The sequence below is a fragment of the Oncorhynchus masou genome, chromosome 32 (genome assembly GCF_036934945.1).
Source record: "Oncorhynchus masou masou isolate Uvic2021 chromosome 32, UVic_Omas_1.1, whole genome shotgun sequence".
NCBI lineage: Eukaryota > Metazoa > Chordata > Actinopteri > Salmoniformes > Salmonidae > Oncorhynchus > Oncorhynchus masou.
The window spans coordinates 11,565,187-11,578,200 of record NC_088243.1 but is presented as its reverse complement, the minus strand read 5'-3'; the positions used below and the strand labels follow the sequence as shown (position 1 = coordinate 11,578,200).

Below are 13,014 nucleotides of genomic sequence, written 5' to 3'. Positions count from 1 at the left end.
CCCACTCCCTCTTAAACCTACTAACATCCCCTCCATCCCTCAGGTGAACCTCCTGTAAAAAACAAAAATCAAACCCCACACCCTCCAGATAACTAAAAACCGCCCTCCTCTTAACAAAATCCCTTAAACCCCTTACATTTAAACTAACAAAAGTAAAATTAGACCCCATGAAAGAATAAAATAAAAACATGTAATACACTCAAATACTAAACCCAGACAGAAAAAAACAAAACCAGGAGACTCACCCGATGCTCCCCTGCTCCATATCTACCGGTGATAACACCATCCGTACTCCCGACGTCTCTTCCTCCATCTCGCCAACCCAGGATGCAGGAATAGTGTTTGGCTCCGGGGTGCCCTGCACCCTGGGTCTACTCCCACACCCCTCCCCCTCCCCAGATGCAGCTCGTTTGGAAAAAAATAGGGGAGGCTGAGTCCCCAAACAAAAAACTCCCCACCTCCTCCTGTACACAGTCCTGGGTCTTGTTAGGTGTGTCCCCACCCAACAGAAGTTGAGGGCCTGGGGAAACCAGCAGCAACCCAGAGGTTTCTCCCACCCCCATCGCTCTCTTGGCCATCCCCTCTCTCTCACTGTCGGCCAATCTCACCCTCCTCTTCACTCTCTTCTTTGGTGATGGCGGCAGTGAGGAGATACCACCCTCCCCACCCGCCAGCTCCTCCACCATACCCCTCATCTCTTCCACCAGGGCACTTTCCCCCAGTCCACTTGCTCTTCCACCGTCTCCTTCTCCACCACTCCTCCCTCGCTTTCTTCTCTCTCATGCTCCTCCACTCGGTTGCCTTCTTCCGCCGCTTTTCCTGGTTCTCCTACTCCCGTGCCTTCCGTTTCCTTCTCTCTTCCATCCTCCGCTTCTTGCTCCTCCTCCTTCCTTGCCGCCTTCCCCTCTGGACCTGTACTCTGGTCATGAGGCATGCTTCCTTCCCCTCCTCTTCTTCCCCCATCCCCCGCTCCTGCTCCCCCCAGCCGCAGACGCGTATGACCTCTGACGAGCCGGGCACCCCCGCCACAGGTGTGCTGACGAGCCACACCCGTGGCACGTCTTAGGCTCGTCACAATCCTTCGCCTCGTGCTCCCCAGATCCACAAAATCTGCATTTTCTTGTGCTGCACGAGGCGAAGATGTGGCCGTAGGCCATATAGCGCCTGCAAAATGGGGGCTGACGTGCATAAAACAACGTCCCACTGTCAGCCCCTAGGGAGAACATAGCAGGAGGACGGAGGTAGCCACCATGTCCCTTTGGGTCCTCACTGAGTAGGGCCTGGAAGCCTCTCCTCCCATTCCAAAACCCAAGGGAGTCTTTGAGGTGCCTTGCTGAGGAGACGTTATCCATGTATCTCCCCAGAAAGGCCCTCACTTCTTCGTCCTTAACGTATGGGTTGTATATGTTGACAGTTACAACCCTAAAGTTGTTCCTCGCCAGGCTTGTTATTTCATAATGGCTCATCGGCCTCTCACCTCCCACTGCTCTTGCTCTTCTCAGGATATCATCATGTTTCTCCTCTGTATTTAGTGCCACGTCGTATGCTCCCTCCAACGAGTTGCCTTGGAAACAAAACACGTCCTTCACCGTCAGCTTTAGAATCCCCATCAAGATTGTCCTTCCAAAAGTTTCCCGTCCTAAAGGCTCCAACTCCTTCTCCTTCCAAGCAAACCGAATTGTGTTGGCCAGCCCAATCCCAGGGACCGACCGTGTTGATGGATTTTGCACCATTTCCGCAAGGAGAATGGCGCACCCGGCTCACGTTCTCTTCCAAAACCAGGAAAAAAGAAAATCCAAAGTGACTGAGCCTATCTGGTGCAACAAACACAGAGACAGGAACAATCACCCACGAAACACTCAAAGAATATGGCTGCCTAAATATGGTTCCCAATCAGAGACAATGATAATCACCTGCCTCTGATTGAGAACCGCCTCCGTCAACCATAGACTTTTCTAGACAACCCTACGAAGCCACAATCCCAATACCTACTAAAACCCCAAGACAAAACACACCACAAAAAAACCCATGTCACACCCTGGCCTGACCAAATAAATGCAGACAAACACAATATACTTCGACCAGGGCGTGACAGTAGAGGTCTGTAATTTTGATCATAGGTACGCTTCAACTGTGAGAGATGGAATCCAAAACAAAAATCCAGAAAATCACATTGTATGATTTTTAAGTAATGAATTTGCATTTTATTGCATGACATACAGTGGTGCAAACAAGTATTTAGTCAGTCACCAATTGTGCAAGTTCTCCCACTTAAAAAGATGAGAGAGGCCTGTAATTTTCATGATAGGTACACTTCAACTATGACAAAATGAGAGAAAAAAATCCAGAAAATCACGTAGGATTTTTTATGAATTTATTTGCAAATTATGGTGGAAATAAGTATTTGGTCACCGACAAACAAGCAGGATTTCTGGCTTTCACAGACCTGTAACTTCTTCTTTAAGAGGCTCCTCTGTCCTCCACTCGTTACCTGCATTAATGGCACCTGTTTGAACTTGTTATCAGTATAAAAGACACCTGTCCACAACCTCAAACAGTCACACTCCAAACTCCACTATGGCCAAGACCAAAGAGCTGTCAAAGGACACCAGAAACAAAATTGTAGACCTGCAACAGGCTGGGAAGACTGAATCTGCAATAGGTAAGCAGCTTGGTTTGAAGAAATCAACTGTGGGAGCAATTATTAGGAAATGGAAGACATACAAGACCACTGATAATCTCCCTCGATCTGGGGCTCCATGCAAGATCTCACCCCGTGGGGTCAAAATGATCACAAGAACGGTGAGCAAAATCCCAGAACCACACGGGGGGACCTAGTGAATGACCTGCAAAGAGCTGGGACCAAAGTAACAAAGCCTACCATCAGTAACACACTACGCCGCCAGGGACTCAAATCCTGCAGTGCCAGACGTGTCCCCCTGCTTAAGCCAGGACATGTCCAGGCCCGTCTGAAGTTTGCTAGAGAGCATTTGGATGATCCAGAAGAAGATTGGGAGAATGTCATATGGTCAGATGAAACCAAAATAGAACTTTTTGGTAAAAACTCAACTCGTCGTGTTTGGAGGACAAAGAATGCTGAGTTGCATCCAAAGAACACCATACCTACTGTGAAGCATGGGGGTGGAAACATCATGCCTTGGGGCTGTTTTTCTGCAAAGGGACCAGGACGACTGATCCGTGTAAAGGAAAGAATGAATGGGGCCATGTATCGTGAGACCTCCTTCCATCAGCAAGGGCATTGAAGATGAAACGTGGGCTGGGTCTTTCAGCATGACAATAATCCCAAACACACCGCCCGGGCAACGAAGGAGTGGCTTCGAAAGAAGCATTTCAAGGTGGCCTAGCCAGTCTCCAGTCTCCAGATCTCAACCCATAGAAAATCTTTGGAGGGAGTTGAAAGTCCGTGTTGCCCAGCAACAGCCCCAAAACATCACTGCTCTAGAGGAGATCTGCATGGAGGAATGGGCCAAAATACCAGCAACAGTGTGTGAAAACCTTGTGAAGACTTACAGAAAACATTTGACCTCTGTTATTGCCAACAAAGGGTATATAATACTTTTTTTTGACCAACTACTTATTTTCCACCATAATTCACAAATAAATTCATAAAAAAATCCTACAATGTGATTTTATGGATTTTTTTTCTCATTTTGTCTGCCATAGTTGAAGTGTACCTATGATGAAAATTAGAGGCCTCTCTCATCTTTTTAAGTGGGAGAACTTGCACAATAGGTGGCTGTAAGTATTTGATACATCAGAAAAGCAGAACTTAATATTTGGTACAGAAACCTTTGTTTGCAATTACAGAGATCATACATTTCCTGTAGTTCTTGACCAAGTTTGCACACACTGCAGCAGGGATTTTGGCCCACTCCTCCATACAGACCTTCTCCAGATCCTTCAGGTTGAATTAAAAATCCTACAATGTGATTTTCTAGATTTTTTTTCTTCATTTTGTCTGTTAATAGTTGAAGTGTACCTGTGATGAAAATTACAGGCCTCTCTCATCTTTTTAAGTGGGAAAACTTGCACAATTGGTGGCTGACTAAATATTTTTTTGCCCCACTGTATTTATTTTGCGTACCCCCGACAGCATTGCATGTACCCCTGGGGGTACGTGTACCCCAGTTTGGTAATACCTGATCTAGCACATGTAGAGAATGTGTGGGGACCCCTAGCCTGGTACTATGACAGTCACTGTGCTGGTCCGCAGTGCATATTTCAGAAAAGCAATTAGATTAATTTAGCACTTGATGTCTCCCTGTGAGAGAGTTTGTCACATGAACGATGTACCTTTACCACCCTGCAGGACTTCTTCAGGGAGAAGGGTCCTCAGTCTCTGTGTGAGAAGAAACTACAACTGATAGAGGAACTGTGTCAGAAGCTTCCAGACAGCAACCCAGCCCACCAGACCCTGGACAGCTCTAAGAAGGCCTTCTCTGAGCTCTGGGAGGAGATAGACAGCACCCATCACAATCTGATGCAGCACCCTGATAAGTGGGAGGAGTTTAACACCCGGTAACAAGGCCTCACCAATGATACTGATTCAAGACTGTCACAATCATGATTTGTATCATTGTTAACATAACATATCATTTTGTTTTGTTTTCTTAGTCACTCACTATCCACATTGATGCACTGACTAATGACACACCACCAATCCTTTTTAACCGAATGAAAACTGAAATATTAGATGGCTATACAGTATGATCATACTTTGCCCATGTTCATCCCAGGTTCTCCGAGTTGTCAGCCTGGCTTTCGTCTAAAGAGAGCCAACTCAGACTGCTCAGGAACAGAGCCAACGACCCCAGCAAGCACGGACAGGTCAAGGCCACCATCACAGTAAGTATGATGGGAATCTCTCATGCTCTGTGTGTTAGACAAGGCAGAGATTTCACAGACCTATCCTCGTATCCATACTGTATGTCCTGAAGCCAGCTATCACTGATCTAGCCTCGTATCCATACTGTATGTCCTGAAGCCAGCTATCACTGACCTAGCCTCGTATCCATACTGTATGTCCTGAAGTCAACTATCACTGATCTAGCCTCGTATCCATACTGTATGTCCTGAAGGCAGCTATCTTTGACCTAGCCTCGTATCCACACAATGTCCTGAAGGCAGCTATCACTGATCTAGCCTCGTATCCATACTGTATGTCCTGAAGCCAGCTATCACTGATCTAGCCTCGTATCCACACTGTATGTCCTGAAGCCAGCTATCACTGACCTAGCCTCGTATCCATACTGTATGTCCTGAAGGCAGCTATCTTTGACCTAGCCTCGTATCCACACCATGTCCTGAAGGCAGCTATCACTGATCTAGCCTCGTATCCATACTGTATGTCCTGAAGCCAGCTATCACTGATCTAGCCTCGTATCCACACTGTATGTCCTGAAGCCAGCTATCACTGATCTAGCCTCATATCCATACTGTATGTCCTGAAACCAGCTATCTTTGACCTAGCCTCGTATCCATACTGTATGTCCTGAAGTCAGCTATCACTGATCTAGCCTCGTATCCACACTATGTCCTGAAGGCAGCTATCACTGATCTAGCCTCGTATCCATACTGTATGTCCTGAAGCCAGCTATCACTGATCTAGCCTCGTATCCATACTGTATGTCCTGAAGCCAGCTATCACTGATCTAGCCTCGTATCCACACTGTATGTCCTGAAGCCAGCTATCACTGATCTAGCCTCGTATCCATACTGTATGTCCTGAAGCCAGCTATCACTGATCTAGCCTCGTATCCATACTGTATGTCCTGAAGCCAGCTATCACTGATCTAGCCTCGTATCCATACTGTATGTCCTGAAGCCAGCTATCTTTGACCTAGCCTCGTATCCATACTGTATGTCCTGAAGTCAGCTATCACTGATCTAGCCTCGTATCCATACTGTATGTCCTGAAGCCAGCTATCTTTGACCTAGCCTCGTATCCATACTGTATGTCCTGAAGCCAGCTATCACTGATCTAGCCTCGTATCCATACTGTATGTCCTGAAGCCAGCTATCACTGATCTAGCCTCGTATCCATACTGTATGTCCTGAAGGCAGCTATCACTGATCTAGCCTCGTATCCATACTGTATGTCCTGAAGCCAGCTGTCTTTGACCTAGTCTCGTATCCATACTGTATGTCCTGAAGCCAGCTATCACTGATCTAGCCTCGTATCCATACTGTATGTCCTGAAGCCAGCTATCTTTGACCTAGCCTTGTATCCATACTGTATGTCCTGAAGTCAGCTATCACTGATCTAGCCTCGTATCCACACTATGTCCTGAAGGCAGCTATCTTTGACCTAGCCTCGTATCCACACTATGTCCTGAAGGCAGCTATCACTGATCTAGCCTCGTATCCATACTGTTTGTCCTGAAGCCAGCTATCACTGATCTAGCCTCGTATCCATACTGTATGTCCTGAAGCCAGCTATCACTGATCTAGCCTCGTATCCATACTGTATGTCCTGAAGCCAGCTGTCTTTGACCTAGTCTCGTATCCATACTGTATGTCCTGAAGCCAGCTATCACTGATCTAGCCTCGTATCCATACTGTATGTCCTGAAGCCAGCTATCACTGATCTAGCCTCGTATCCATACTGTATGTCCTGAAGCCAGCTATCACTGATCTAGCCTCGTATCCATACTGTATGTCCTGAAGCCAGCTATCACTGATCTAGCCTCGTATCCATACTGTATGTCCTGAAGCCAGCTATCACTTATCTAGCCTCGTATCCATACTGTATGTCCTGAAGCCAGCTATCACTGATCTAGCCTCGTATCCATACTGTATGTCCTGAAGCCAGCTATCACTTATCTAGCCTCGTATCCATACTGTATGTCCTGAAGCCAGCTATCACTGATCTAGCCTCGTATCCATACTGTATGTCCTGAAGCCAGCTATCACTGATCTAGCCTCGTATCCACACTGTATGTCCTGAAGCCAGCTATCACTGATCTAGCCTCATATCCATACTGTATGTCCTGAAACCAGCTATCTTTGACCTAGCCTCGTATCCATACTGTATGTCCTGAAGTCAGCTATCACTGATCTAGCCTCGTATCCACACTATGTCCTGAAGGCAGCTATCACTGATCTAGCCTCGTATCCATACTGTATGTCCTGAAGCCAGCTATCACTGATCTAGCCTCGTATCCATACTGTATGTCCTGAAGCCAGCTATCACTGATCTAGCCTCGTATCCACACTGTATGTCCTGAAGCCAGCTATCACTGACCTAGCCTCGTATCCATACTGTATGTCCTGAAGGCAGCTATCTTTGACCTAGCCTCGTATCCACACTATGTCCTGAAGGCAGCTATCACTGATCTAGCCTCGTATCCATACTGTATGTCCTGAAGCCAGCTATCACTGATCTAGCCTCGTATCCACACTGTATGTCCTGAAGCCAGCTATCACTGATCTAGCCTCATATCCATACTGTATGTCCTGAAACCAGCTATCTTTGACCTAGCCTCGTATCCATACTGTATGTCCTGAAGTCAGCTATCACTGATCTAGCCTCGTATCCACACTATGTCCTGAAGGCAGCTATCACTGATCTAGCCTCGTATCCATACTGTATGTCCTGAAGCCAGCTATCACTGATCAAGCCTCGTATCCATACTGTATGTCCTGAAGCCAGCTATCACTGATCTAGCCTCGTATCCACACTGTATATCCTGAAGCCAGCTATCACTGATCTAGCCTCGTATCCATACTGTATGTCCTGAAGCCAGCTATCACTGATCTAGCCTCGTATCCATACTGTATGTCCTGAAGCCAGCTATCACTGATCTAGCCTCGTATCCATACTGTATGTCCTGAAGCCAGCTATCTTTGACCTAGCCTCGTATCCATACTGTATGTCCTGAAGTCAGCTATCACTGATCTAGCCTCGTATCCATACTGTATGTCCTGAAGCCAGCTATCTTTGACCTAGTCTCGTATCCATACTGTATGTCCTGAAGCCAGCTATCACTGATCTAGCCTCGTATCCATACTGTATGTCCTGAAGCCAGCTATCTTTGACCTAGCCTTGTATCCATACTGTATGTCCTGAAGTCAGCTATCACTGATCTAGCCTCATATCCGCACTATGTCCTGAAGGCAGCTATCACTGATCTAGCCTCGTATCCACACTGTATGTCCTGAAGCCAGCTATCACTGATCTAGCCTCGTATCCATACTGTATGTCCTGAAGCCAGCTATCACTGATCTAGCCTCGTATCCATACTGTATGTCCTGAAGCCAGCTATCACTGATCTAGCCTCGTATCCATACTGTATGTCCTGAAGCCAGCTATCACTGATCTAGCCTCGTATCCATACTGTATGTCCTGAAGCCAGCTATCACTGATCTAGCCTCGTATCCATACTGTATGTCCTGAAGCCAGCTATCTTTGATCTAGCCTCATATCCATACTGTATGTCCTGAAGCCAGCTATCGTTGCCATACAGCATGCATGTCATGGTTCTCCAGTAAATCACTGTGAGCAATATAGAGTTTATGTGCCATTGGTCTGCACCTTGTTAACCCACAGCTCTTACTTTATGGTGCATGGCAACAATAGAGTTGGCTTCAGTACATACAACATGGATTTGAGGATATCACAGACTTAGGTAAGCTTGATAACCTATGCCACTCCCCGCTCTCCCCTCTCCAGGAGCTGAGGAACGATGCAGAGCTGCAGGAGGGGAACCTGGGCTGGCTGAAGTCCCGGCTGGCTGTGCTGATAGAGATCTGCTCCGAGACAGATGCACAGAGTCAGGCTGGGGCAATCAATAAACTTTCCACCAACTTCAAGGGCCTCCTCTCCTATCTCACTGAGGTAAGGAAAGACTGGGACTGCAGCTGACACTGTGCTCCTCCCAAATATATTTGTGTGTTGTAGGGGAGGGTTGAGAGCAGAGCAGAAGACACATTTCCGATCAACATAATATGGACAATCAAGATGATGAAAGTGTTTGAAATAAGCTCGCGAGCACTGAAGCATACTGTCATCCTTACCTGCTCACCAGGACACACAGTCAGAAGAATAACAGCATTAGATGGCTAGCCTGGGTGCCAGTCTTTTCTGTTCTCTTGTACCCACAATGCCACACTCCCTCTGTCTTTGGATTGTCAGTCCACTCTTAAGGGTGATGTTAGGATCGATGATATGTCGTATCACTGAGTGAGGCCGTATCATTTTCCACTGTGTTGTCTCCTTGTCTGAAAAAGCTATTTGTTGTATACTAGTTGGTTTTTACAATAAAATATAGATTTATGAATCAATTGTCCTGCCAAGAGTTAAAGAACAATTTTCATATTCAGTTGGTTCCAGTGTTAATCTACCTTGGTTTGAAAACGGTGGTGATGGCGTTTCCTTTTTCTCTATATTGTTTTTGAGAGTTGCTGAATGTAATTTCTTTCCTCTGTGTTCTTGTCTCCCAGTCTGAGAAGGTGGTGCTGGCGGTGGGGGACTGTGTGCAGTTCAGGGAGGAGGTGCGTGGTGCACTGGATGAGCTGGTGCAGGATCAGCAGGAGGTACACCTGGAGGTGGCCAGGATACTGGACTCTGAGACCGTCAGGGAGGCCCAGCAATTGCTCCAGGTTCACCAGGTACGTCAGACTGGAGTGGAACTGATTGGCATCTGACTGTAAGGCGCTACAGAGGGTAGTGCGAACGGCCCAGTACATCACTGGGGCCAAGCTTCCTGCCATCCAGGACATATATACTATGCTGTGTCAGAGGAAGGCCCAAACATTTGTCAAACACTCCAGTCTCCCAAGTCATAGACTGCTCTCTCTGCTACCACAAGGCAAGCGATATCGGAGCTCCAAGTCTTGAACCTAAAGGCTCCTTAACAGTTTCTCCCACCAAGCCATAAGACTGCTGAACAATTAATCAAATGGCCACCCGGACTATTTACATTGACCCCCCCCTTCCCTTTGTTTTTACACTGCTGCTACTCACTGTTTATTATCTATGTGTAGTCACTTTACAAATGACCTTGACTAACCTGTACCCCCGCACATTGACTCGGTACCGGTACCCCCGTATATAGCCTCGCTATTGTTATGTCATTTTATTGTTATTTTTTACATTTTGATTAGATTGAACTATTCTCAAAGGTTCCTGCAATGTTAAATAATTGAGTTGAGGCAACAAACATTGATATGGAGCTTTATATTGTATTCATTCAGAAAATAATGCTTTTTGTGGTTGTAAAAAATATATATATATATATATATATATATATATATATATATGTGTATAACGTCATAATGAACAGTCAAAAAGTAATACACTATATGATGTTTACAGCTTCTAAATGAGATTCAAACACCAAACACGTTGATTGTCTCCTCTCTCCTGCCTGCAGCAACAGCTGAAGCGTCTGCGTATGAAGAGGAAGGATGTGCAGCAGCAGATTGCTAGGGGCCGTCAGCTACAGGCTGAGGAGGGGCTGGGAGAGACCTTACAGCTGGACCTGCAGAGTCTGGAGACAACACTCAGCAATATGGACCACACCATGGACTCACAGGAGCAGGAGTTAGAGGTGACCTCTCTCACTAGACTGTACCTTCTGGGGTTATTGGAATTCCTCTTGCTCTTGTTCCAGTGCTTTAGGGTCAGTTTCATAGACACAGATTAAGGTCAGTCCTGGACAAAAAATGTATGTTAAATAAGATTCTGTATTTAAAATGGTTCATAGTCCAGGACTAGGCTTAATATGTGTCAGGGAAATGGCCCCATTAGCTGATGTCTTTTGTTGTGGTCTTAGTAGTCTGTGTTACAAAGCTGACCTGTCTAAGATGAAGATGTAACAGAACATATCAAGGTGTTGATCAATGTCCCCATGTGTTCCACTGTGTATTATCTGTGTACTCAATGTCCCCATGTGTTCCTCTGTGTATTGTCTGTGTACTCAATGTCCCCATGTGTTCCTCTGTGTATTGTCTGTGTACTCAATGTCCCCATGTGTTCCTCTGTGTATTGTCTGTGTACTCAATGTCCCCATGTGTTCCTCTGTGTATTGTCTGTGTACTCAATGTCCCCATGTGTTCCTCTGTGTACTGTCTGTGTACTCAATGTCCCCATGTGTTCCACTGTGTATTCTCTGTGTACTCAATGTCCACATGTGTTCCTCTGTGTATTATCTGTGTACTCAATGTCCCCGTTTGTTCATCTGTACATGTGTTTATTATCTGTGATCAATTATCTGTGTTTGTCCCCAGGTGTCATGGTATTAATCTGTGTATTGAATGTCCACATTTGTCCCCAGGTGTCATGGTATTAATCTGTGTATTGAATGTCCCCATTTGTCCCCAGGTGACTCTGTCTTCGTGGCAGGAGTTTGACAGCCAGCAGAGGACAGTGCAGGAGTTTGTTACCAGGGCGCTCTCTGTCATGGACAGAGACCTGAACTTTAGCAGCCCAGAGAGCCTGGCTACTGAACTGGACCAGGCCAGGGTGAGTGAGAAGTGAATTTAATGAACATGTTAGTGTGACAGTTGACACTTTTGAATGATAGTTGACAGTTGACATGGCTGTTGGAATCAATCAATCAATCAAATGTATTTATAAAGCCCTTTTTACCTCAGCCAATGTCACAAAGTGCTGTACAGAAACCCATCCTAAAACCCCAAACAGCAAGCAATGCAGATTAGAAGCACAATCCCATCCAGTGTTGGCAATTTAGCGTCTTTGTCTCTATATAGCGAGTTTTCAGACCCCTCCGGGGACTTTATTGGTGATAGAGTCTTGCGCCAAATTCCACTACTTTTCAGGCTGTCTTTGAGGAGATTTGACTCTGTGTTTTTTTGGGGGGGGGGGGTTCATAGCATTTAGTGACTTTTCCCACTGCCACAAATAAGGGAGGGAGAAGCATTCTGTGCAACAGAAGTCACAGTAACGGTGCACACACAGGCAGAGAACCTCAAGGGGAGAGGGAGTGTGGTGGGAGAGGGGGCCGAAAGCATTACGTCGGGGACAGCAGCTCTGTCACAGCAAGGCAAATAGGTGGTGTGATGTTGTCGTGGCAACGGCAAAACGTAATCTGGGAAGTTCTAGCAACAAATCAAGGAGCCAATAGCAATTTTTAAAATTTTTCTTAAATGTTATTTCACCTTTATTTAACCAGGTAGGCTAGTTGAGAACAAGTTCTCATTTACAACTGCGACCTGGCCAAGATAAAGAAAAGCAGTTTGACACAAACAACAACACAGAGTTACACATGGAATAAACAAACGTACAGTCAATAATACAGTAGAAAAAGTCTATATACAATGTGTGCAAATGAGGTAGGATAAGGGAGGTAAGGCAATAAATAGGCCATGGTGGCGAAGTAATTACAATATAGCAATCAAGAATGGTAGGATGTGCAGAGGAAGAATGTGCAAGTTGAGATACTGGGGTGTAAAGGAGCAAGATAAATAAATATAGTATGGGGATGAGGTAGATTGGATGGCCTATTTACAGATGAGCTATGTACAGGTGCAGTGATCAGTGATCAATTCTCCCATCAAGTGTATATTTGGATGATTTAGGCTCCTTATCGTGTCTTTATCTTTATCTAGCTATTCAGGCTAGATATTGAGATGTGAAATTAAGATTTTAAAACCTTTCAAGAATAATTCAACCTAGTCATATCACAAAGTGTCAGTGACATTCTGACTCTCACATTCTCCGTTGTCATAACAGGTGCTTTTAAAGCAGAGTGAAGCAGAAGCCTGCATGGTGAACACCCTGTTGAGGAAAGCAGCAGAGATCCAGCTCGGCCCAAAGAACACCACCTTGCTACTGGAGCAAGCCCGCTCCCTCAGCGAACAGCTGGACATAGTGGAGGCTGGCCTCAAGAAAGAGTAAATACAACACCTCCTCTCTCCCTCCTTCTCCTCCTGCTCCTCCTCCTCCTCCTGCTCCGCTTCCTCCTCTTCCTCCAAGTCGGGAATCTAATCTGAGCCTTTATTCATAAAACGTCTCAGATTAGGAGTGTTGAT

The 13,014-nt window shown here is 45.9% G+C and overlaps 1 protein-coding gene across 1 annotated transcript in view; it reads left to right on the top strand.

The window, feature by feature from the left end:
• Positions 1-13,014, top strand: part of LOC135525576 (nesprin-1-like) — a 223,133-nt gene that overhangs the window by 68,207 nt on the left and 141,912 nt on the right. Inside the window, exons 28-34 of the mRNA XM_064953273.1 lie at positions 4,331-4,539; positions 4,758-4,866; positions 8,693-8,857; positions 9,463-9,630; positions 10,395-10,576; positions 11,350-11,485; positions 12,716-12,876. Coding sequence (XP_064809345.1) covers positions 4,331-4,539; positions 4,758-4,866; positions 8,693-8,857; positions 9,463-9,630; positions 10,395-10,576; positions 11,350-11,485; positions 12,716-12,876 — 1,130 coding nt within the window. The remainder of the gene's footprint in view (positions 1-4,330; positions 4,540-4,757; positions 4,867-8,692; positions 8,858-9,462; positions 9,631-10,394; positions 10,577-11,349; positions 11,486-12,715; positions 12,877-13,014) is intronic.